General features: G+C 47.0%; 1 protein-coding gene across 3 annotated transcripts in view; it reads left to right on the top strand.

The window, feature by feature from the left end:
- Nucleotides 1-13721, top strand: part of LOC144121637 (3 beta-hydroxysteroid dehydrogenase type 7-like) — a 49831-nt gene extending 36110 nt beyond the window's left edge. For all 3 annotated transcript variants that reach the window (XM_077654944.1, XM_077654945.1, XM_077654943.1), the window contains exons 4-6: nucleotides 6586-6774; nucleotides 7594-7730; nucleotides 9518-13721. In XM_077654944.1, coding sequence (XP_077511070.1) covers nucleotides 6586-6774; nucleotides 7594-7730; nucleotides 9518-9928 — 737 coding nt within the window. In that variant the 3' untranslated portion in view covers nucleotides 9929-13721. The remainder of the gene's footprint in view (nucleotides 1-6585; nucleotides 6775-7593; nucleotides 7731-9517) is intronic.
- Nucleotides 13722-25742: the final 12021 nt, after the last annotated feature.

Here is a 25742-nt window from a genome sequence, read left to right as displayed (position 1 = left end):
TCCAGTGGAGGGTACAACAGCCCCTTTACATCAGGGACAAGTGGTAGCTCAGCGGTAGGCCCCGAAAGGATTACATATGACATGTTGAGACATCTACATTAACACACCCTCCAAACTGTTCTCTCTTTGCCCAGTAATATTATGGTCCTCTGGGCGTCATTCCAACAATCCCGCGACATGCGGAACAAGAACGTAGAACATAGTTGTCCTCTTCGGCGTTATTTTTTAACTTTAAGCGGCGACTGTCATCGCAACACATAAGCAAGGAAAGGAAGCCACACTCGCTGCGAGCTACCAGCCAATAGCCATAACGAGCTGCTTATATACGTTCTAAGAAAAAAAAAGATATATAGTCCCCTGGTGCATTTCCTCGAGTTCAGTGGCCTGCCTTCTTGACCAATACCAAGGCGGAATCAGAGCTCGCCGGTGAACAACTTATCAGCTCGTGGTTTTTGAGTCTCCTGTACGGGATGATATTTGCGTAAACAACACTGCTTATCCGTGTTCTTTGAGCTGGACGAAGCATATGGTACCACGCGGTGATATGATTTTATTGGTGTCCTGTTTTTCATTGGAAACAGGGAATATGCTGAATGCCCTTCAGAGTTACCTCTTTGAACAGACTTTCAAAATTCGTGTTGGAAATTCCTTATAAAAGCAGTTTGCACAAGAGAACGGTGTTCATTAAGGTGACGTTCTCAGTTACAGTGTTTTCTTCCTTAAAATGACTCCGCGGAAGAGCGCACTGCCTAGACCCATCGTTTACTTTGTTGTCATGCAATTTCTCTATCTGTGATTTGAAAATACAGTTAGGAGTTGGCAGTCTATGCAAACTGGCATATGAATATGGACTTAATCTTAAAGATGAGAAGGCAGTATGTGTCACTTCTCTAAAACCAGCGTGGCACTAGGCCAAACCATATTAACACATTGAAAGGACACAGCATTGCTGTCCGAAAACAGCATAAATCGTAGTCATAGTCCTACATCGCGCACGTCAAGCGGTCAAGGTCAAAATGCATAGTGTATAGCACTGCACCTCTAACGATCTTGTATCACCAGTCATGGGGTAAAGATCGAAAGTGCGTGTTAAATACTCTTTATGGTTTAGCTCAGTCGCGTGCGGACTGCGGCTTAGTAGGGTACACGTCAGCTTAGAAATCTACCTTATAGATGGTCGACACAGTGTGCCATTTCACACACAGTTTTAAGGCGAGAACTGCGCCTCCAGCGAAATGTCAAAGGCCTCATTGCTCTCCCAACAATCGTATCGAAGTTTTTGTAGAGGGTGTTTCTGTTCCGGCGCTCGCCGATACCGGTGCTGCAGTTTCTGCGATGGCTGCCACCTTTTGCCGTTCCTTGCGAAAAGTCATAGCACCACTTACTGGATTCTCGTTGCGCACGGCAATCGCGCAGCCTATTGAGCCGTTAGCGACGGGCACTGCTCGTGCCGTTATACAGGACGTTCGGCACGCAATTGAATTCGGTATTTTGCCGACGTGTTCTCATGACGTAATCTTGGGTTGGAACTTCCTGTGGCGCCATAACGCCGTCATCGATTGTGCTCGTGTTGAACCGGAGTTCTTTGCGCTCAGCGATTCCTCATCGGCCGCCACCCATTCTGCTTCTTCTCACGAAGGCGTCTTTGCCGAAGACGTTGGCTTGCCTGCGTGCTCTGCTGTTCTTGTGCCCATCACTTGTGACTTTCTTCACGACGGACCCGTACTTTTTTACGCCATCGCCCATATTTCTCCGCTGCAAGTCACGTCCCATACCTTAGGCCTTACTGCGTTGCTTGTGACCAATACATTTGCGTATCCTTCCGCTGTGCGTCGCGGTGAGTGTCTCAGAACCGTGCAGCCCTTTGATTTCATGCCCTATCGGGATGAGAACGACAATCCACCGTCCGTCTCCGTAAACGCCCTCAGCGCACCGGTTCCCGCTCTCGCCGCTTCGCCTACAGACGTTTTCCTTCGCTCCATCGACGCAACCCTTTCTGCCCTTCAACGCAATCAACTTGTTGCGCTGCTTCATCAGTTTCGCTCCTCCTTCGATTCCCATCAACCCGCTTTGAGCCGCACGTCGACTATCGCCCATCACATCGACCCCGGTGGCCATGCTTCTCTGCGTCAGCGCCCATACCGTGTCTCCGCCACTGAGCGTCACGCTATTCAGGAACAGGTTGACTCCATGCTTCAGAGCGGCGTGATTCTGGCCTCTCACGATCCATGGGCCTCGGCCGTGGTACTCGTGAAGAAGGAAGATGGATCTATTCGTTTCTGCGTTGATTACCGATAAGATAACAGGGAGAGACGTTTACCCTCTCCCACATAATGATGACGCTGCGGACTGCCTCCAAGGGGCGGAACTCTTCTCTCGATTCGCGCTTTGGGTACTGGCAGGCCTCCATGGCAGCCGAAGATAGCCCAAAAACCGTATTTGTGAACCCTGATGGCCTGTATGAATTTAACGTCATGCCGTTCGGCCTCTGTAATGCTCCGGCTACTTTCGAGCGTTTGATGGACACTATTTTGCGCGGCCTGAAGTGGAATCCATGCGTGTGCTATATGGACGACGTAGTGGTCTTATACACCATACGCTTCGTCTACAGGTTGGGCCGCAAGCATCAGGACGCCGATGCCTTGTCCCGCTCCACGCTACGGACCTAGACTGCCAGCCTCTCCACCCCGAAGCCACTGTGCCTTCGCTCAGCATCAGCGACATGCCTTCAGAGCAGCGTAAGGATTAGTGGATTGCCTCTCTTCTTGACTTTCTCTCCAATCTATCTACGGTTCCGGCATCCCGCACCTTTCGCCGCCAAGCTTCAAATTTTCCCATTCGCGATAACCTCCTTTATTGGCGTAACTACAGCCCTGATGGACGCAAATCGCTTCTCGTAATTCCCCACTATCTACGCTCCCAAATCTGCACCTGTTTCCACACTGACCCGAAATGCGGTCACGCTGGAGTATTCAAGACTTGCATTCGCCTCCGTCTCCGGTACTACTGGCGCAGGATGTACAACTTCATACTCAAGTACGTCCGCTCCTGCTCGTCCTGCCAACGCCGTAAGCAACAGCCTCATCGCGCCGCTGGCGAGTTGCAGCCTCTACCCTGTCTGCCTCGACCCTTCGACCAAGTTGGAATTGATTTACACGGCCCTCTGCCGTACAACGCTGCTGGCAAACGCTGAGTCATTGTTGCCATTGACCACCTGACTAAGTATTCTGAGACCGCTGCGATTCCGGCTTCTACAGCTCGTGAAGTGGCGTCGTTCATTATACAGCGTTTCATACTTTGCCACGGTGCTCCTCGTGAACTGCTCAGTGACGGAGGGCGCATCTTCTTGTGTGATGTCGTTGAAGTTCTTTCTGCTCGCCGAGTGCAATATAATTCATCGGATCATCGGACTTGCACCACCTACCATCCACAAAGAAATGGCCTAACCGAACGCTTTAATCGCACCGTCGGTTACATGCTGGCCATGTACGTCGCTGCTAACCACACGAACTGGGACCTTGTTCTACACTATATTACGTACGCCTATAACACTGCTACACAATACCCCACCGGCTTCTCTCCGTTTTTTCTGCTTTACGGTCGTCATGCATCCGCTCCCACTGACACCATACTTCCCTACTGCCCTGCCGCATCTGAATGTACAACTGTCTCTGAAGCTGCTCAGCACGCCGAACACTGCCGCCAGATCACAAGGTCGCTCATGGCAGACACTCAGGGACGCCACAAACAGCGCCATGACGAAGATAAACTTTTCCTGGCCTTCCCAGCCGGTTCACTCGTGTTGCTGTGGATACCCTCCAGTACTCGCGGCCTCTCCAAGAAATTTATTTCTAAAGATCATGGCCCCTACCACGTCATGGAGCGCATATCCCCACCCAACTACATTATTGAACCACTAACGCCGTCTGCCGATCTCCGCCGCCGTGGCCGCGAGACTGTGCATGTTAAACGGCTAACGCCGTACTACGACCCAATTGTATTGTCGGCACCTTAAGTCGCCAGGATGGCTCATTTTCTGCCCGGGGCCATCGTGAAGAAGACGGGCATTAGCCCAGCCGCACTGCCATCGTTACCAGCTAGACCCTGCTCAGCCTGACCGCCAGCGGTCCATCGCTCCTTCACCGCTACTTTCATCGTCCCCGGCGTCACCAGATGAACCACTCTTCCACTTGTACAAATAATAACTGTAACAGACAGGCTGTTCTCATGTTAACATGGCTACAGCGTCGTTTGGCGCGGTTCTACCATGATGAATAAATTAAATAATGCAGTTTTATTCGAACTTTTATAAAAGTAGGTAGACTGCTTAGACCACGATGCGTAACAATTCCCCTCCCCCCCCCCCCCCCCATAAAATCGGAAGGGCAGAAATTAATGATCACCGCAGAATAACAGGCCTCAAGCTACCGTCTTGAAAAGGAAGAAGGTTGTTACCGCTTGGCCGTTAACGACAGCGGCTGTTTGACGGAAAACTTAGCTTCGCTGGTTGTATAGATGGATAACACAGTAGTTAAGACGCTCGTCTCCTGAGCCGGAGCACCCGGGTTCGAACCCGACCAGGGCGGCCGCGTTTCGATGGAGGCGAAACGCAAAAGGCTCCCGTGTGCTGGGCGATATCAGTGCAGGTTAAAGATCTCCGGTTGGCCGAAATTATTATAGAGACCTCCACTACGGCCCACCTTTCTTCCTTTCTTCTTTCACGCTTTCCTTTATCCTTTCCCTTACAGCGCGGCTCTGGTCATCCACCGTGATATGTGATACATTTACTGCGTCATTTGTTTTCCTCAAAACGAATATTAATTTTCATTTCAAGAATGAAGCCACAAATGCCCTCTGAGGGGCATTTGCAGCTTCGTTCTCGAGTTGAGTCCGACTATAACAAAATGCACATAGTGTTGTTTTCAGCCATTTCCACAGCGTGTACGAGTAAGCCTTGACCACATCAGGCATTATAAAGGTGCGTCAACACTGGCTGTTGCGGTCTACGAGAGTCGGCAAACTCTTCCTCAAGGAATGTATTTCTTAATTAGGGGCGTTCTCGATCGGTGATGCAGCGGACGGTTATGAGACATTTCCCATCCGCAGAAGGGCAGGGAAATTCCTCAACTGATTTCTGCTCTAGCTCTCGTCTGATGACACAGTAGTTGCCCAGTGCAGTACTCCGCAGTCGAAAGCATGCATGCGGACGTTACTATTTTGACCAATGTGGTGCAGATCGGTAGCCTACCTCGATAATATGTCGTCCGGTAATGTGATAAACGTGGGTCCAGGTCATTGCACGTAAATAGTGGGCAGTGTTTTGGGAAAAGGGGCGCTTACAGCTATATCTGCCGCTTTGCTTGAGACTGGTGCGAAATGTGCAAGAGGATTGTTTCCTTTCTGTCCATCTGCTTGCGCCACATCTACCGTATTTACGCGCATAATTTGCGCACTTTTTATTAAGAATTTAGGGCTCTAAGAAGGAGGTGCGCAAATTACGCGGATTTCGCGAGCGCGACTTAAAAAGCTCCATAAACGTCATAACGCGCAATATAGGTATAGTGTATGTTGCTGCGTATACGTCAGCACCCGGACCCGCACCCCACGCTGCCCGCCCCACGAAAAAAGGTTCACTCTGAATGAAAGGCCGTGCATCCCCCCCCCCCCCCCCCCCCTCCTTGCGGGATGGCATGAAGGTGCATACACGAAGCTGAATAAGACACTAAAACAGCGTCATCGTTTGCTGCCCAGCCAATTGTTCGGTAGTTCCGGATTCTGTAAGCTTGCTTTCGCAGCTTCGTCCGGGAAAGCAACCGCGAATCAGTAAATCAATTATCACACCACACAATTCTTTAACAGTACCGCGCGAGCGTTGACCAAACTGCTTGTCGGCGCTTTATCACGGTGCGGAGCTGAGAAGCCAGCGAGAATAGCCACGTGCGCACAAATTTGCCGACACAACGATTGTCGTCTATGGACAAACTTGTGCGCACGCGGTTATTCTCGCTGGCTTTGCCGCTCCGCGCCGTGACAAGGCGCTGACAAGCACTTTGAAACTTGCCGTATAGGTGAGATATCCCATCGCAAGAGACGACCGAACAACCAAACACAAGCCGTCAGAGCCATAAAGAAAAGCGTAGCCGGCAGTCGAGTCACATGCATCAGCCAAACAAACAGTGGTGTTGGCTCTTCTATCAGCTGCCGATCCTCCCCGGAAGCGCTGCTGGCTGTTCCGGGTGGCGATGCCGCTGGTGCCGCCGCGATTGTAACAGCGGCCCCTGACACCACCATGAACGCCCAGTGCACAAAAGATTCAAAAAGTCTTCCGAACAAACACGCGGAATAGCCGAATGCTACTGGGTAGAGCCCGCATGCATGATGGTGGTCTAGCTCAGCGCGGAGCGTAAAATATGCGAGTAAAAAATTTTGTAAACCTGGTTGATAAGTTAAGGGTGCGCAAATTATGCGAGGGCAGAAATTATGCGCGTAAATACTGTAGTTGTATTGTAACCTGGTTCAAACTGTGAACGCCGCTTCTGTTTCAGTGCTTGCGAGTAATCTGTATGGTTTCAAAAATAACAACAGGCACACAGAACGTGGTCGAGGCCTGTCTGGAAGAGTGCGTGCCGTACCTTGTTTGCACCGGAAGCGTGGGCGCCATCAAGGACGAAGAGTCTTCGGGTGACAAGTTCCTTCATGAGGGTCCGTACTCCAAAACCAAGGCCCAGGCTGAGAGGCTCGTTTGCGAGGCCAGCGGACGCCTTCTCAGGGACGGTAAGTGTTTCCGGGAGGGCAACTACGGCCTGAAATTTCTGGATTTGAAAGCAATCTCCGGGTGACCTTTTCAGGGCGAATCTCCGAGTCCTTTTTCAAACCGTTGCGCTCCCACAATCAACACGCCTTGCTGCGTCCAACCATGCTGAACTAAAAAATAAGAGCTCTAGGAAGCAGTTGGATAATGTCAAATGCTGTGGTTTGGTACCCGGTATGGAATGCAGCAAACGTAACAGGAGGCGGCAGAAAGCTAAATGGGCGTATAAGATTAGGAATTTTGTGGGAAAAAGTTGCCGTAACCGGCACAGGACCGCGTTAATTAGAGGGATATGAGAGAAACCTTCGTTCGGCAGCGGACATAGGTAGGCTAATGATTATGACATGTGGGATTTAACGTATCACAGTGGCCTATGGGATATCAGGAACGTTGTAGTGCAGGGCTCCCGATTAATTTTGACGACGTAGGGTTGTTTAATATGCACTGATATCACAGTACAGGCGCCTTGCGTTTCGGCTCCATCTAAACGCGATAAGCTAACCGTCGCCTGCACTAGGCATCCTTGTGCTAGCTTGCCCAGTCGAGCGATCAGGAAATTCGGCGATGCAGCTTAAGTTTGTGGCACTGTCGTACGGCGCAGTCGGCTTTAAGCCTCTTATACGCACGTGGTACGGCCAGAAGAACAATATTTTCCCTCTATTATATACCAGAACCAAAGTTTAGTTGCCTGAATATAACCTAGAATTTCTGGAGTTGTACGAACGAACGGCACAAAGGAGGCTTTTATTTAACTAGGTCCCTATATAGTACTTGTCTTGCAGGACGTCACAGGCTGCGGACTTTTGTGGCGCGTCTTCTGGCACTTTACGGAGAGTTGGATCACGTCTTTATTGCCTCGCACATCAAGTGGTCGAAGAAGACGTTCAACACTCTGTTTCGATTTGGACCGGGGCACCAGGTGAGTGAGCCTGATTTACTTGCCTCTCGTAATCGACACTTTCATTTCATTTCATTTACCTTCAATCGCATAAAATCATTCAAGAGGGAAGTTGAGGCAAAAAATTTAAAGGTTTAGAAATCACGAAACAAACAAAATAAACTTCAGTGGTGACCGTGGGTCTGCAAATTTATAATTTATTTTTAAATGCGTTAGCATTAAAGCGTCCGTTGTTGGCGCTGGTTTGAAGGCTCGGTTCGCAGGAGGCAAAATAGAGAAAAAAATGTAGGGCAAATTACACTGTCGTATAAGATTGATGACACAGTTTGATTCGACTAAGTTAACCGTGATTATAGCCATGATTTCTAAGTTTCTGCGAGAGTTGATACACAGACAGACGACGCAGGGGTCCGAGCCTCTACGCGTTTTCTTCAGTGGACCCGCGGGATGCGGCAAGACCTTCGTGTTAAGTTGGCCATGGACATTTACAACCGCATCAACCATGCTCCCCCTACAACGGCTTACAACGTCCACGTGATTTGCGCCACCACGAGCAAGGCTGCGGTGGCGGTGGGCGGAATTACCATGCACGCCACCTTCAGCTGTCGGAAAAGGTCCAACGACGGCGGGCTTCGGGACGGAGAGCTGGATTCTTTTTTCGCGGCCCCAGTTATCTTCGTCGGAGACACGGTCGCTCGTTCGTCGGGCAGTAATGAGGTCACCCAAGGACGCCTGCGCCACCTTTTGGTGCTGACGACAACTAATACAAATAACACAGACGCCCTCGCTTCGCTCCGGTGTCTGTTATTTGTATTAGTTGTCGTCAGCACCGAAAGGGGGCGCAGGCATTCTTGGGTGACCTCATTACTGCGAACACAGCCACCGCTGCGCACGACGAACATGCCGCTGCGCACGGCTAACGGAACAACATCAGGCTTAAACAGTATCGCTGTTAAAAACCGGCTCGTTGCTTTCAAAGCATAGGAGGGGAGAGACGTATAGTGCGAAAGGAGAGAGGAAGCATCAGTGGGAGGCTACGGGTGGCGAGAGGGACACGGCGGTTGCCGATTCAGAGTTGAGCAGTGAGGAGAGTGGGTGCGGCGTGTCTCGGGGGAATTGAGGAACTCGATCACGCCGCCCGCCTCGCACGGGCTGAAGCCGTTGGCGTAAGCGCCAACGGCTTTTGCGGCAGATGACATCACTAAAGTTAACGCATACTCGGCCGCGTGAATCGGATTGATCGTCTTTTAATTTCTATTTATTTTTTCTTTAGGCAGGTACAGCCAGCCTTTTTTTCAGGTAGTGGCGACACACTCTGCGCACATTTCCGCGCAGCCTCCACCTTGTTATCATCTGGCCCAGCGTAACACGGCCACACGCGCTGGACTGCGTTACCGATAAAACACAGTGCCACCATTGCGTCACCCGAGGCACGCGTCACCATCGGCGGCTACAAAAACAGGCTGCGCGGCTGGGAAGAGCGGCTGTTTTCCTGCCGCTACTGAGACGAGCGTAGCGTGGGTATGCTTGTCCGCTGCCCTCGCTAACAGTTATGTTTTATGTTGGGATTCGTCCTTCGGCAGAATGGCATCCCACAAAGTCTTAGGCAGTGCATAGATCGTGCAAACATAGGAAAAAGAAACACATCGTAACAGAAGTAACGAGCCGAGTCAAAAGTTTTTCAGTGTACAACTGTGAACGAATGGCATCAAAATCAAGAACATAGCTAAACCCTTTGCGGTTATTATTACAATGGTGAATGTATATATGGCGGCATTTGTGTTTTATTCTTCTCTACTCCCATCCAGTGCATCTACGTGGGAAACGCTGCCGCGTTCCTTGTGCGCGCACTGAATGCGCTTTCCGAAGATGCGACGCTCTCCGGCCGCTGCCTGGTGGCCTGCGACGACACTCCCTTAGACGGCGCCGATTTCATGGGACCCCTGGTCGAAGGACACGGCATCCGGATCTATAGGCGTCCGATCCCCTATCCGCTGATGATGGCGGCTGCGCTGTGCACTCTAGGCGTCGTCAAGGTGCTCGCTCCTGTGTTTCCCAACGTACGGGAGCTTATGCTTCCGAAACCGTCGGACGTCCGCTACGTGTACAGACGAGCAGTGTTCGACGACGCCGAGGCTAGGGACGTGCTTTCCTGGCGCCCAAAGTATGGCCAGCAGCAGGTGGTGCAACTGTCCCGCTCGTTCTACGATAAGCTCTGACGGCGGCATCGTGCCCCTTCACTCACTGTACTGTCTTTGTGTTTTGGTGATGTGCTACCCTGGTTCAAGGGCGTGTACTCTAATGCAGCGCAAGAAAACTTTCAAGTATGGAAATGCTGGAAATGCATTTGGTCGTGGGTGTGTTGTGTTTCTTTTTTCTTGCCCCTATATGATTGCCCCCTTTGCATTCGTCAAAAGGTTTATGGTTTATGGGGGTTTAACGTCCCAAAGCGACTAAGGCTATGAGAGACGCCGTAGTGATGGGCTCCGGAGATTTCGACCGCCTGGGGCTCTTTAACGTGCACTGATGCACAGTACACGGGCCTCTAGAATTTCGCCTCCATGGAAATTCGACCGCCGCGGCCGAGATCGAACCCGCGTCTTTTGGGCCAGCAGCCGAGCGCCGTAACCACTCCGCCACCGTGGCGGCTACCATTCGTCAAAAAGGCTCCGTCATATTGATCACTGGGCTGTGAGACACAGCTGCCACCACTTGCTTACAGGACAGGAGAAAGCTAAGGTACAAAGATCCCCACGCTCACCCCAGGGCCAAAAATTCATGTGGCCCGAAAGTCCTGAAGAGGTATACTCAGATCCGAACATAGAAAATTAAAGTATGCATTCTTCGTACGCAGCTAATACGAAACGGGCACTTAGATTGCCCGTTTCGTATTAGCTGCGTGCCGAGTCAAGCAAGCAGGTGCCCGTTCGACTGGGAGGCCGAAAACTTACACGTCCCTTTATGCGGTGACCTCGGAGAAGCGTTGACGGCATGTTGGAAATTGGATGCTCTTCACTCGAGTCTCGCAATTTCTGCAATTATTTTGTGGTAGATTCCGCTATATTCCGCGCCTGTTTAATTGCGCAAATCTAATTAGGTACGTATTCTACTGGTCAACTTTTCTGCGCGCGGGTCCTCCATTTTCTTCATGATCTCTAGACTAACTCGGCATTCAGGACGGGCGCTTCGCCAAACATGCAAAACGAGTTCGGAGTTAGTTTCGTCGCGAGTCTCATGACGAATATTCTCTCACGTCATAGGAAAACAGCGCAGTGATTTCTCCAATATTTTTTTATTTACTGATGCCACGAGGCAGAGCTTTGGTCATATAGGACGTGCTTTTTAACTAAATCAAAATCGCAACAAACACAGCTGGACAGTAAGACGCACACTTGATCAAAACTAGAACCTTACGAAAAATCTTCCCGCACCATTACGAAAACTTGCGATTCAAGGAAGTGCAGTGAAGTGAAATCATTAAAATTTTAGGCTTCTTGAACCAAGGAGACTGTTTAAGCGTTATCACGCAAACGTTGGTGCCCCGACAAAATTTGGCTTTTACACGTCTATTGCTGCCTGGTGCGCTGCACTTTGGATCATGAGTGCCTATTAATATATCGTAATCTGTTAGACGGCCTACATAAATTAGGACTGTGGATTGTAATAGGCGCACTCAAAACAACACAACGCCCGGAATAAACCCCGCAGTAAAAACATGAACATCTGCATGTTGACCCTTCGCATCCTAAATAAAAGGATAATGGTAAAATGCCCGAACGTCTTTTGAATGCGAACGCTGCCAAGGCGCTTTTTCGACTCCAGTGTAAATAACCGCCCTTCCAGAATAATCACTCTTCAATTACGAATTGGACGTTTCTGTTTAAATCTAAACACAGCGACAAAATATACGCCGAATTGATTTCTTAGATTTCCATTTTAACTGAGAATTTCATTGTTTCTAATATGCGTGTCTCAACTAGGCGTTTCAGTACCAGTTCCAGACGGTAAACCTAGAATCCAGTACCGTGGTTGAAACTTTTAAAACACTGATACGCGCACTGAAACGCTGTAGCAGATCGGGAGGCTACGCATTTTAGCTAAGCGCTGTCAGCTTGAGTAGCTAGCACCGTCTGCTGAAACATGTCACTGGCTTAGGCCTTCGTTTGGTTAAGTAGATTCTTCCACTATATGTAAAGACAGTCAGTGGCACCTTTTTCAACGACCTCTCGGAATGCGAAACCATGCACAGATGGCCCGAAAGTGTCGTCTTCTAGCTTCTGCGACGGTTAAGCGGCGTTTATATCGATGCCGTCAGCTCATGTATCTTATAATGAGATGTCCTCTTGTTCAGCGCCGAGGGCAGTTAGAACCCGACAATAAATGTTTTCGAACTGAACTTCCATTTACGCTTTTGCCTAAGGGCGCTATCATTTAACTTGGATGTTTATAATTTTTGTTACGTGTCTAGCGCCTCTGAAAGGGTAGTTCTAAATAACCACAATCACCAGTAAATTCGCTGCAGGTTCCTATGTCAAAAAACAAACTCAAATCAACTCTCGTCAGTGGTCGTACGGACAGCTTATGGACAATCGTTTCGCTGTTTATATGAGCCATGCATCTACGTCAAGTTTTGCATAACGTATTCCAGTGTATCACGCACTGCTCAGTGTGGAGATACCGTTGTTTTTACAATCCTTTCCATCCTCGTATTAACGCTTCCGCGACATGTACCGCGTGCACCATTCTGGCCATGACAGATCAAGCGATTTACAATGCACTCTCTTACCTTCCGCTCGTTTCCGCATTCAGTGTACTTCACGTCCACGCCAACCACCTTGCGGGCTTAAATAGCTAAAGCCTGTTCGTCGAACATTCTTAATTACACTACCTCTTCATCAGGTGTGCCCAAAGTACTCACGTCGTGTGCGCATGCACTGAATTCGCGTTCATGCTCGCAGTGCGCATAATATTCCCGTGGATACTATGACTTTATGACGCATCAAACGAACCCTCTCCTTCCCTTCTTTCCCTGGGTTGGTTCCTGTCCCATGTATCCGAACCTCTAGCGCTGCACCAGCGAACACGCACTTTAATTACTATGTATTCACCACCTTTAGAGTAAGGAAGAGGCGGTATCCATGCACTGCATTCGGGCAAGCGTAGCTCTGACCACTTCTGTACGTCATCAGTGGCGTCACAGACTTCTGACAGCGACAAAGTGTCCTCACTGCGACTCTTCACCGCACCTGTGTGATGTGCGACATTTGTGGACGTGTCCAGCAACGCCTACTGTGCGAAAAAAATTCCTCAGGGAGGTGGGCCTGTGGTGAAACCGCGAATGTGACATATGAAAAGCGACGATGATGTGATGATTATGCATTTTTTGGCGCAAGGGCATCAATATCCGAAGAGCGCCATGGCACAATGCGTTTTCGACTACTCAAGGTGGGGGTCAAAGACGCATTTTCTAAGCATTTCACACCAGATAGGCCTAGCACAAGGCCAAGGGAAAGCTTGTACAATGTATTACTGGTGGGTATCCGGCGGCACTGGGGATCGAATCCCCGCATCTCTCTCCAGTGGGGGCGCAAAGGAGCAGACATTAACATTACCAAGACAGTATGTCGCAGACCGAAAGTTAGGTTCTGTAAAAACGGATTGTGCAGTTCATCTGCTGATGAGCTATGTAACGCGGTAGAAGGAGAAAAAATGCATCGAGAAAATAAAGAAATTTCATCAAGAATCTTTACGCCCCGTTCTCGTAGACGATGCAGAACGTCATCGCAATCCAATGGCCCACGACCCGCAGTAAGGGGCGATATCGCTCCTTTATTTTTCTTATTGGTCACTACAACATCGTTCGTTATTTCTTTTATTTTACCAGTGTAATTATCACAGGACTAGGACTTGTTTTTCGTTCGTTTGCTTTACATTTCATTGAGGTCGTATCGCAGTTCTCGTTATTGCCTATGCTTCCTTAGCTACTTAGACTTCGAGAAGGAGGCTTGCGTCGAGATCTCATGCTATACTTGTTAATATTTATTGCAAAAAATCCGCTCAGCTTTTCTGAGCAGTGAAATATTGAAAATCAATTGTTTTATTCCAGCGGAATTTTCCCTCTTTTGATGATCACAAGACCATTTTGGAAGCCTAGTAAGTTCCTCAGTGAATGCCACTGTGCAGATGAGCTTGCGTGGACGTTCTCAAGAAAAGCGTTTCGTAGTACTTTCCCTTCTGTAGGTACTTCGTCTGGGTGAACCATGGTGTAAGAGCTATGTCTTTTACTGTGCGGGGAACTTACTAGTGACCGTTGTGCGTTGGTAACTGGTGTTATTAGAAAGTGGTGTCATTAACAGTAGTGTTATTAGAAGGCTGTATGGGAACTGCTGCCAGGGAGCACGAAAGCGGTAGCAACGACAACGCGCTACGGCATTGGCAGTGTGTCTGTGCAAAAATTCTGTATTCAAATTATTGCAAGGCCCATATCGTGTCCAGTTCTGTCTATGCGTTAGACGCTGACGCTCTCCGCAAATGTTGGGTCTAGGTCGAAAGCATTCGCATAGCTTTTTCTGGACTAAGAAAGCGCACATTCTTCGGTAAGTTTCGCATCCAATGTTTTGTTGGCCGCAAAATTACTTTATCGTCTTGTGGTGCTTCAATAAGGATAAATAGAAAGAACGAGCAAGAAATGACAAAGAGGTCCTTCAAATAAATCGAGGCGACGGTGACACCAAGCAAACGAGGATGATGCGAGCTTGAAGGTACAAAAAAATTTTCTCGCGATAACTCGAAAAAATGTCATGAACGGTGCCATTGTAGAACTTGGTAGTGCGCTCAGCCACGCAATCACACGGATTTCCTCAAACTGGGCGCAAAGTACTTCTCTGGCATCCCGGCGTCATTCACTAAAGTCGACTTGGTGGACATAGCGCGGTGTTTTGGATTGTAGAGTCGCCCACAGACCTGTCTAGGGCGCTCGAACTCCGTGCCGTCTGCGCTGAATGAACGGACGGACGGACGGATGGATGGATAAATGGAAGGGCGGGCGGGCGGGCGGACGGACGGACAGATGGAAGGACGGACGGATGGATGGATGGATGGATGGATGGATGGATGGATGGATGGATGGATGGATGGATGGATGGATGGATGGATGGATGGATGGATGGATGGATGGATGGATGGATGGATGGATGGATGGATGGATGGATGGATGGATGGATGGATGGATGGATGGATGGATGGATGGATGGATGGATGGATGGATGGATGGATGGATGGATGGATGGATGGATGGATGGATGGATGGATGGATGGATGGATGGATGGATGGATGGATGGATGGATGGATGGATGGATGGATGGATGGATGGATGGATGGATGGATGGATGGATGGATGGATGGATGGATGGATGGATGGATGGATGGATGGATGGATGGATGGATGGATGGATGGATGGATGGATGGATGGATGGATGGATGGATGGCTAAGGATGAACCCTTTAAACCGGGTGGTGGCTCAAGGCACCTAGGCATGAATGGTGAAATTTTATTTTGTCTTGATTTTAGCCACCAATCAGACGAGCCTCGCTTGGTTACTTCTACCCGCTTAAAACTTACTTTTCCTTGACTGTCCTTAAACCCCAATGCTTTGAATAAATCAACCCCGCTGCTTTCCACTGCAGGGTGGAGCCCTTTACAGAAAAGTATCAAGTGTTCAGCCGTTTCCTCCTCCTCTCCACAAGCACGCTGCAGCACAACGTGTCTATCTCATGGTACCTGACTCTATATGTCTTAGTCCATAAAACTCCCGTCCTGGCCTCAAAGAACAAAGAGCTTCCCCTACAATTATCATAGGTATTTTCTTTGGCAATTTCCTGCTTAAAAATCCTGTATGCTCCCAGTGCTGATTTCGTCAGCATTGCTGTTTTCCAGAGAGCTCTCTCTGTTTCTTTAACCTTTTTCTTAACCGATAATTGCTGATTTGTCCGCCTACTGCTATCCAGATATTTGCTTGCCAGTTTTCTATTTCGCTTTCTCCATTTACTGTCAACATTCCTAATGTACAGATATCTGAAAACTTTCCTAGCCCACTGCTTTTCCTACGTTTTTCTCAATCGCTCCTCAAATGCTATCGTACTGCTAACTTCTCTGCTCTCGAACGACGCCCATCCCATATCACCTTGTACCCCCTGATTTGGTGTATTGCCGTGTGCTCACAGAGCTAGCCTCCTTACGCCGCATTGTTTTATTTCTAACCTTGCTTGAACATCTGGTCTCATGCTAAGGACCGCATTGCCGAAAGCCAGACTAGGAACCACCACCCCTTTCCAGATCCCTCTTACCACTTCATACCACTTCATACAGTGCCCTATTTTTGATGACAGCTGCATTCCTACTAGCTTCATTCATTATATATTATTCGTGCTCTGTCAGATACTCAGCACCGTTATTTATCCACACCGCAAGATACTTGTACTCATCCACTACTTCTAGCGTGAATTCTTGTACCCTATGTTCGCCGCCCTCACCATTAAACATCATAACTGCAAATTCTTCCTTACTAAACTTGAAACCTAATCTATCTCCTTCTGTACCAGAAATGTCTATCAGCTTCTGCAAACCTTCCTTGTTGTCAGTATATCATTCGCGTGCATTAGTCCCGGCAATGACGGTTTAATCCATTCTCCTTGCTTGAAAAAAGAAAGGTTGAAGCCTAGTACACTCCTCTCCAGTTTGGTCTTTAGTCCTTGCTGGTACAACATGAACAACAAAGGAGACAGAGGACATCCTTGCCTAAGCTCCCGCTGTATATCTCTAGGCCCTGATCATTTTTTCCCATTTTATAAGCAATCTGTTACCTTTATATATATCTTTTAAGAGGTTTATTACTCCAACTTTCACATCCAATGTGTCCGGTATGTCCCACCAATCCTCTTGAATAACTTCGTCGTAGGCTCTTCTGATATCCAGAAATGCTAGCCATATGCGCATGTGTTCCTTTTCAACAATCTCTATACACTGCGTCAATGAAAACAGATGGTCCTCCAACGTCCTTTGTTTCCGGAACCCATTTTGTAGCTCCCCTAACACCCCCTAGTTCTCCACCCAAGCCTGTAATCTGTCGTTTATAATCTGCATTGCCACCCTGTAAACCCTAGACGTCACTGTTATGGGATGGTATGTAGTTGCTTATGCCAGCTTTGTCCCCCTTTTCCTTATATATCATATTTAATCTACTTAATCGCCATTCATCGGGGGCTTTGCCATACACTATAATTTTGTTCACTACCTCTATTAATGTTCGCTTGGATTTTGGTTCTAGTTTCTTTACTAACATAATCGGAATACCATCTGGTCTTTTCGACGTGCCACTAGGAACCTTCTTCTCTGCCCTTTCCCCCTTGCTTTGCTCAAGTGAAGCTATTGCAGTAACCGGTCTATCCTCTTTCGATAATATATGTGCAACATTTCTTCCTTTAAATTTTTCTGCCATCCTTGTTCCTGTGTTTTATCGCTTCATCCCCTTCTAGTCGAATATCCTTGTCTGTAACAATAAACCTTTGTTCTAGCCTAGTCTTATTACTCATGGTATTTAGATGTTTCCAGAATTTGTGAGCTGCTTTTCTATCCGTTTTATTTACTTTTGACATCCATTGGGCACCCTTTCTTCTAAATTTCCCATTAATCAAATAGGATGCTTCCCATCTACACTTGATGAAGGTATTCCATTTTCTGCCTACTTCCGCTTCGGTTTCCCACCTCTTCTTGGAATATCTGTGTTCGCTGTACGCTTCCTGCCATTTCTCTGTTGCCTTCTAGACCTCCCCCTCTCACCAACTCTTGGATTTGCGTCTTTTTCTTTTTGGCTTCACTCGCACCTTAGCTAGCATATAGCTCAGGTAATCGAGTTAATTTGATTCAAGTCCATTCTATTTCATTATCCTCAAAAATTACTTTCTCAATATAGGTGCTGCTTCAAATTGCTTTTCTGAGTAAAAATTCCCTTCTGACTGTTCATTTCGCTTCAGTCCTACATTCGTTTCTCTCGTGAAACTGAACTTGTTACGTCTGTGGCCACTACCTATAGCTTCTGGAACCATGTCCATCTATGCTCATTACCCCCAATCTTTTATACATCTTTCGTGACATAAGTGCATAATCTATCGTCGAGTGCAGACTCCCTGCCTCCCATGTTATGAGCCCTTCACACTTCTCGGTGCTGCAGCATACAACTAAATCATGCCTCTCACACATGTCCTGCAGCATGTTTCCTGTCGAATCTGTGTACCCATCAGGTCTAACTGTGCATTCATGTCGTTAATATAATCATCTCGCCCTGTTATCCTAGCTCATCAATGTCGCTTGCAATACATTATATCATTTTCCTCTTTTCCTCTTTGGAATTGGCTCCTGTCCACATGTATGCAAAGCCAAGGTGTGGTGTTTGCTTCCCTGCCACTTTTCGTTTGAGCCATAAATGTTCCTTGCATCCCAGTTAAGCCCTTTGAAAATTCATACTTTTATGAATGAATGCCCAAATTACCCCCCCCCCATTTCTGCTGCCCTCTGTTCTATTGCAATATTCCCATGCGTAGTCTGGGTTACAGGGTGGTTGCTCCATGTCTCTAAGATGCGTTTCCACTAAACCATATACCATTAATTCCTCCTGCCCTAACTGTTCTCCGCAGCGCGCAGAGTGACGTCTAGCGGCAGCTCCTGGTTCGAGATGGCGCATGTCTGATGCTCAGACGACACTCAAAGATGCGCAATCTCGAACCAGGCGCTACCGGTAGACGTCACTCGGCGCGCTGCGGAGCGCAGACGGCACCGAGTTCGAGCGCTCTAGACAGGTCGGCGGACGACTGTACGCAGGCAGAGGAATGATGTCTGTGAGTGACACGGCGCTCTTCGTGCATGCGGCACCCTAACTGCATTGGCCACAAAATCGGCGAACTGTGGCGGGAAATTCTGCGTCAAAATAAAAACTATAAGCGGTCCCTACAGGTGCAGGAGGAAGGTGTGTGATCAACAGTCTCTTCCCCGTTTAGTAGAGTGGGTCAACAACAGAACTGGCAATGCTCATTTAAACGTGACTACAATGCAGTGATATTGAGGGGCTGCTTCCATTCCATTTTGCTTTCATTTTGCTTCGCATCTCTCCTCTGGTAACCAACATTGCCGCTCAGAGGTTTTATTAGAATGCTAGTTTTAGACGTGAAGTTTATTTCGTGCAAAATTCCTGCGCACATGGACACCACTCCAGCCAGTTGTGTTATTATGTCAGAATGCACAGTCCAGCTTTCGTGGGCAATGTCCCTTGAATTACACAAATCGCTTTCTGATTTGCTCGCCGGTAATCACTGTGCTTTTTTGTTTGATAACAAAAATAATGTGGATTTACAACTAAACCGCTGCTGGTAAATGGTGCTGGCTTAAAAGAATGTAAACAGCAAGATGTACGCACAGAAATAGGACCGCACCAAGCTGCGAATAGGACGGCACGCGCGGGCTAAGGAAAACAAAAACCTGTGTACATACACCTGTATGTAGCTTATCTACAGAAAACTAATCCCGCCGCAGTAGCTTAATGTTTTCGACAATCATGCAGGCCATGACAAGCGAAAATGTTTCCCCGGATTCACATGGGCCAAACAGATTTAGACCCTATTTTCGAGGAATATTAGGACGCGTTAGGGCGGAGGCATGGCGCTTGATGAAAATTATTGCATGTAATCGCAGAGCCTCAGGAAAACTGCCAAATAAGGCTCCAACGTTTACTGCAGCATCCTTCCAGGTGTTTGCCTGTCGATAACGCTATGGCGGCACAACGCTGTTTAAGTCCGCTTAAAATCACTTGCTTCTGACGGATACAAGCTAGCCTCTTATAACTCCCCAAGACTTTGCGGTCACAAACACTTGTCTGGTACAATGTTTCAAAGCGGTCGCTAAGAATTCCCGCAGCATAGCAATACAGCAAATGTTGTTTAAGCGGTCAGAAAACAATGTGAACAAATCGCATCTGATAAAGGACGTAGGAAGAAACCGCAACTAGTCTTCGGCAATGAAGCGCAATAACCTTCAGCTGGTGTGTTGGAGACTGCATGCATCTGCACTTTGTCGACGCACATGCGACCGGGCAGAAGCAAGAAAATAACTTCGTTTTTAAGTTGTTGTTCTGTCGCAATAAAGCGCACGCGTTGATTTTTTTCAGCTTTTTTTTTCTTCAGCCATTCGCGCTGGTAACGGAAAGGAAGAACGAGCATAGTGGAGAGAGCTGTTCTAATGGACGGACGAGTGTTTTGTGAACACTTCACAATGACGCAGTTGATGAAAGACGGCCTCGGAATGTTTATTTTCTCTTAGAAGACCCACCCGTTTCGACGGCGCTTCCTTCTTTATATCATAAATGCAGAGGCGCTGGACGAGAACGACGCACTTTAGGCTCATAAGGGGAACATACACACACACACAACAATAAAAAATACAGGCAAGCTGTACATTTATGCCTTGAGGCCGAAGGATGTTTCGTAAATGCGATAGAGAAGAGGCCTTCGAGAACAAGGAGAGTCGGCTGTTGAAAAAATGCTATTCCTGTCAGCGCTGCACTTATTTATCCTTATATAGTATGTGCTGTCGGTTACACCAATCTGTTCCGAAATAAAAACTTTAAAGAAGCACCTTCCCCGAAGATAGTTCCGGTTCTGTCAGGCGCAACTGAAGTCCTACTGCAGTTGTAGCTGTCAGTTCTTAACTAAGGGGCGAAGTGATTTGGTTTGGGTGGAACGGTTCTTTACTACGACGCGCATCAGTGTTTAAACAAAATTTCACGTCTCTGATTGAGAATTATTTACGTGGATGTTTAAGTGCTGATGCGTTAAGGGTAGTATGTAATTACTTCGACGGCTCCCTATTTTACTCAAACAGTAATCACGCTTAAGAACGCCTCAGGCTTAAAGGACTCGCTGCTCGCTCAGTGGGCTGTCGTTTACTAAACTTGCATTGAGCGCCTGAAGGAAACGCTTATTCCATATCGAAATCGCTCTATCTAGAATTAGGTGCTTGAGGAATCTTTATTGAAATAAAGATTAATTCAGCCGTTTTGCGAACGTCTCTTAAAGGGGTTACAGAAAAGGCAGTTACGCAGAAAGAAAAAAACGCGATGAAAATGTCAGGCACTAAAAAGTACCCAAGTCCAAGCCCATACATAATTTTCCATGACTATTATACATTTGTAGCTAACACTGGAAATACTTCGAACCTCATTTTGATATATAGAGTCTTGAATATCCGTTTACAAATTTAGGCTTTAAGGAAAAAGAAGCGTTGCAAAGCGTCCGTTAGAGTATTGTGGTGTCCAATTTCCCCACTAGGGTTTAATCCAACATCCAGCTTGGAAGAGAGTACAATTAGTATTTCGAACAGTGCTTAAAGTCAATAAAGAGGGAACGAGGGGAAGGAGGAGATTTGAACGAAAACTCGTTCAGCTGTACTACGAACCACTTAAGTGACAAGCATTATATGTGGACTCAAGGCCGCCAGATATAGCTTTTTAAGGCATACTCAAGCAGCTTTGGCGAAGCTCTGACATGTCTTGCAATTTCTATCAAATCTGAGTAGCTATTGAAAATGTCATCGTCATTTCTTCCCTGGCAGCTCTTTCGTACTATAATCAAACTGCGCATATAAGCAGCACAAGAACAAACCTCACGCGACGATTCTCCACATTGCCTTAAGCCATTCTATCGCAGGTAGTTCATCAGAAACCCACCTCTTCACTGATGCCTTTTCTTGTCAGAATTCGTGCCGAGGTCTTTAAATGCGCTCCGAAATCTCACGACTCTCACGCCATGTTGAGTAGTCGATGTATTTTACGCCCGCAGAGCTGGGTTGAATGACAGAAGCCATTCAATGTGTCATGTGGTAATATACCACCCTGATTTCAAAGTACCCTTGCACAGCGCATCAGAGAAAACACGAACAGGCCCTCATTATTCTCCGCGGAATAGAAGTTTCATATTGATATACGGAATAAATACAGCACCAAAAACAAACGTGCGAACAGATGGCAAAGAGGAGCAAACTCATGATTCTGAGGCGCACTAACTCGATCGCTTACGCAGGTGTAACATTTCTTGGCCAAAAAAAAATCAAACATAAAGATAACGTGCAATAACCATCTCTACTTGTTTTTTATGATAATTGGCTTCGATACAAGCACAAGCACAAGTAGAGTTTATTTAACTGATTTCTCAGGAAAATAAGCTGTTAAGGAAAGGTAAAGGTGCAGTAACTGCCTCACGCTATAATGCAAGTGACGAGGTTTGGAGCGCAAGAAGAAGCAGAGAAAGAGGCGCGATAGTAGACGCCTGCGCGAATATTTATACCGCCTGAACTTTTTTAACGTGCAATGACATCACACAACACACATGCCCCTTTTATTCTCGATCAACAGCGCAAAGATTTTCACAAATGGTCGTTCCTGTATCTGCCCTTGTTACGCCGTATTATTCTTAAATATCCCCGTGCTATACGGGGTTCTCGTTGCCTACACAAGGCACGAAGAGCGCTAATAAGAGCACGAGGCCGTTATTCCTTGGATATCCGTCTCGATCCGGTTGTAGAAGCCTTTTATACGGCGGGCCATTACGGCATTATTGTTGCATTATGGATTTGCGACGAGCTATTGCCCTCATAAAAGTTGCTCAGTGCAGTCCTAGCCTGATGCACTGAGCTAGGATGTATAGGAAAAAAAAAACAGCGTGCTTTTAGACTGTTTTTGGTAGCAGTAAAAACACGTTTGTGTTAACAGTGACCTTCACATTCTGATAAACTGTGAAGTTCGATGCTCACGATAAATGTTCCCTGCAACGTTTACTTAGGTCTACAGGCGTTCCTTTGTGTCGCGTTTATTTTTGTGGCATCCTTCGTGAGGGGTAAAAATTACCCACAAAAATCCCCCTGTACCGTACAGTTTTTATCGACAACAGCAACAGAATGATGAGCATGAAGAAAAAATGCATGAGAAAGTGAAGGAGCAAAACCTCTCAAAGCCGCTTAAGATCCATGTGATCCTACGGCTCCTGGAGAAAAAGGTATAACAAGAATATTTCGGTGAAGAAGAAGATAATTTGCTTTTTGCTTTTCGTAGCCTTTTATCTCAATTGGAGAGAAAGTTAGATACTTGTTTCTGTTCAAGTTAAATTTGGATCTACAAGGAACTGCGTAAACATGGGCTCTATGTTGATTATTTCTCCAGTCATCAAGGCTTTAGGGGCATAGGATCAGACTACCACCAGATATTATTTTTCTTCTTGGGAAATGCAACGTGTTCTCACCTACGGTTTCTGTCCACTACATTCATTGATCTAGCACAGTACCGGCTTCTTCTAGTTCCGGAACTGAAATTATTTCGAGAGACCCGTCCGAAAATCTGCATCGGTGCTAAACTGAAACGTTGCTAGGTGAATTTCGAGACTCACGTTTTGAAAATCTGAGGTTATTTCAGGTTCCTAAAAAGCGTTCGAGTGATCGTATAGTTACTGCGAGTAGCAGCGCAGGTTGACAAATTACCACCCAGAACGAAGTGAATTACAGATGGTCTGCTTTATTTCACCCTACCGTCTCTCATGCTTTCAACCTAGCGTCTCTCATGCAAGCATGAAGAAAACAATGCTTCGATGTGAACAGCACTTGATGTTTTCAGCTGGTTAGGCCTGGATTAACAAAAATAAAACCAGCCTATTTCACAATATTCTTAGGCTCACTGCTACAACTACCATTTTAAGAAATTACATTCAGCATCTCAGAAGTCGCGGAATCTAGGTAGATCTAGGTGGATCAAGGTAATTGACAAGCTCGCAACGAAGCTCATGGTTGAAAAGTGCATAAAAGAACAAATGTACGAAGAAATAACGCAAAGACAAGCACTAACATGCATTTTTTGAAAGTTTACAGGAGACTGAAACAAACTTGTTCAAGCTTCAGTTTCGAGCTACCGCTTGTCCTTGTGTTCTTTCTTAATCCATTTGTCTTCTTAGGCGTTTCTTCAACCACGTATTGTAAGCAACTTGCCCACATTCTGCCCACGCTAAAAAAAGGTACGCACCGCGTTCTATGCTCCTGAGACGAGTATTGGGCAATGGTAGTGAACTTTATATTGGCTTCAAAGCTTCGACTTTCGCTTTTGCTAAGATAACTGGTTCACCGGACGTATGTCGTCAAATAGTATACCGGATAGAACAAAAGGGGACGCGCATTTTGTTTGCATTGAATCAGAGCTGAACTGAAAAAGTCATTTTATTTGCCGAAGCCTTCATGTTCGTAGTCCAAGCACGGTGCTCATCTAACATTTGACTCAAAGATTTTCCGCGAATTTCTTTGCGTGTCTTGCTAATTAATCGTACTGTTCTCGCATTCCAACTCGTTCGGCTAGATCTTCTCTTCTCAAAGGAGAGCTATCACAGGTGGACAAAAACATCAACCCGTCACGCCAGCTGTGCAAGACCAGAAAAGTATTTTCTTCTGCTGGTTTCATGGAGTTACAGGCGCTGTCAAAAATGATTCAACGTGACTTGAGTATAGGGGTAGCGCATCATTATACAATTTGAGCAGAACTTTAGACACTTTCGGCGTAATTAATGCTCGTTCTGTGTCTCGTGCGCCGTTCAACTCCGTCAAACACTGCCTATGGACCTCCTTCACCCCGCGACGTCACTAAGATGCGGTGGCGCTGATGTTAGCAGCGACTTTCGCATGGTAGGCAAAACAGGTTCCGCTTGCCCGTGCCTACCGCAGCTGCCGCAGCTACCGGCGGCTGCTTCAAGCCTGTGCACTGCAGAAGCAGCATGTATTGACCAGCTGCGTCACTGCTGGATCCGCGTAGTAGCATAAAAAAATATTAAATTAGCCTCGATAGGTTTCTCGCGCATAAATGCCGCATTCGGAAACTGGCTAACAGACATTGGGCCACGGTAGTAAAGCGCGAAGTCTGGGAGTCAATAGGCACTGCCACTCAATGCACTTAATAACATGTAAGTTACTGCGTTCATTCACCTGAACTTCAGGATAGTAGGCTGATAATTGCTCAAGGAAAAAAAAAAGATATATGCAGCTGCACACGTACTTATCACCTTGAGCCGGAGTGCACGGGGCGCCGACAGGTTCACTCACCCCCAAGGAATGCGTTTTCTTGTTAATAGCACAGCATGTTTTAATGGCGCGTTTTATGGCATTTAATATTTACTTGAAACTGTTTCTTGATATGACGACGTAATTATTTAATTCGAGTAGAAAGAAGTCTGGTAAGTTGCGTCAATCTTGCGTGTGGTCGCGTTGTGCTTAGAATAGCGTACCTTAAGTGTGCTAAACGCCATATGCTTTTTCATTGCATCATGCATGTGTCATGCTTCATGAGGTAGTACATGATCGCGAAGCTTGTTTGGAATGAAGCAGCCGCAGGCGTGCTACTAACAGACACGTGGCAAGATTGAGAGGGGACGTGACAATGAAAAGTGTTTTCGTTATTCATGCATGCGATATGTAACTAAACTTGGTGCAAATATGAAATTCCTACGCTAGTTTCAGTAATTCCTTTTATTTATAGCTATACCTGGTGCAGTTCTGGGTAATTATAATTAACACCGTCGTCAAGTCCCCCCAAGGTCTCAAATAATTGAGTAGATAGTGCGGCAGTTTTCTTATGCCAGCATGTACATAAAGCCCTGTTCTGTACGATGACGCGATTAGTTCTTTTTCTATATGACAGTACTTATGCATGCATAGTTACATGAAAGCGTTTCTTACAAGAAATAACTAACACAGTACTGCACGTGTAGGGAAAAAAATCGAGATTTATTACGCTCCTCAACGTCTCAGGAATAGTTTGCGACAAATGGAATCATTTGATTTTCATGCGAATTACGAAGGTGAGTGATCCAGTCGCAGAAAATGTGAGAGGTCACAAAACATACCTTAAAGTTTATGGCATCTTCGCTTTCGCTTTGGTCAAAGAAATGCGGCACTGAAATCA

Source organism: Amblyomma americanum, chromosome 2 (assembly GCF_052857255.1).
Source record: "Amblyomma americanum isolate KBUSLIRL-KWMA chromosome 2, ASM5285725v1, whole genome shotgun sequence".
Lineage (NCBI taxonomy): Eukaryota > Metazoa > Arthropoda > Arachnida > Ixodida > Ixodidae > Amblyomma > Amblyomma americanum.
The sequence above is the reverse complement of the archived record's forward strand: the minus strand, read 5'-3'. Positions and strand labels throughout refer to the sequence as shown.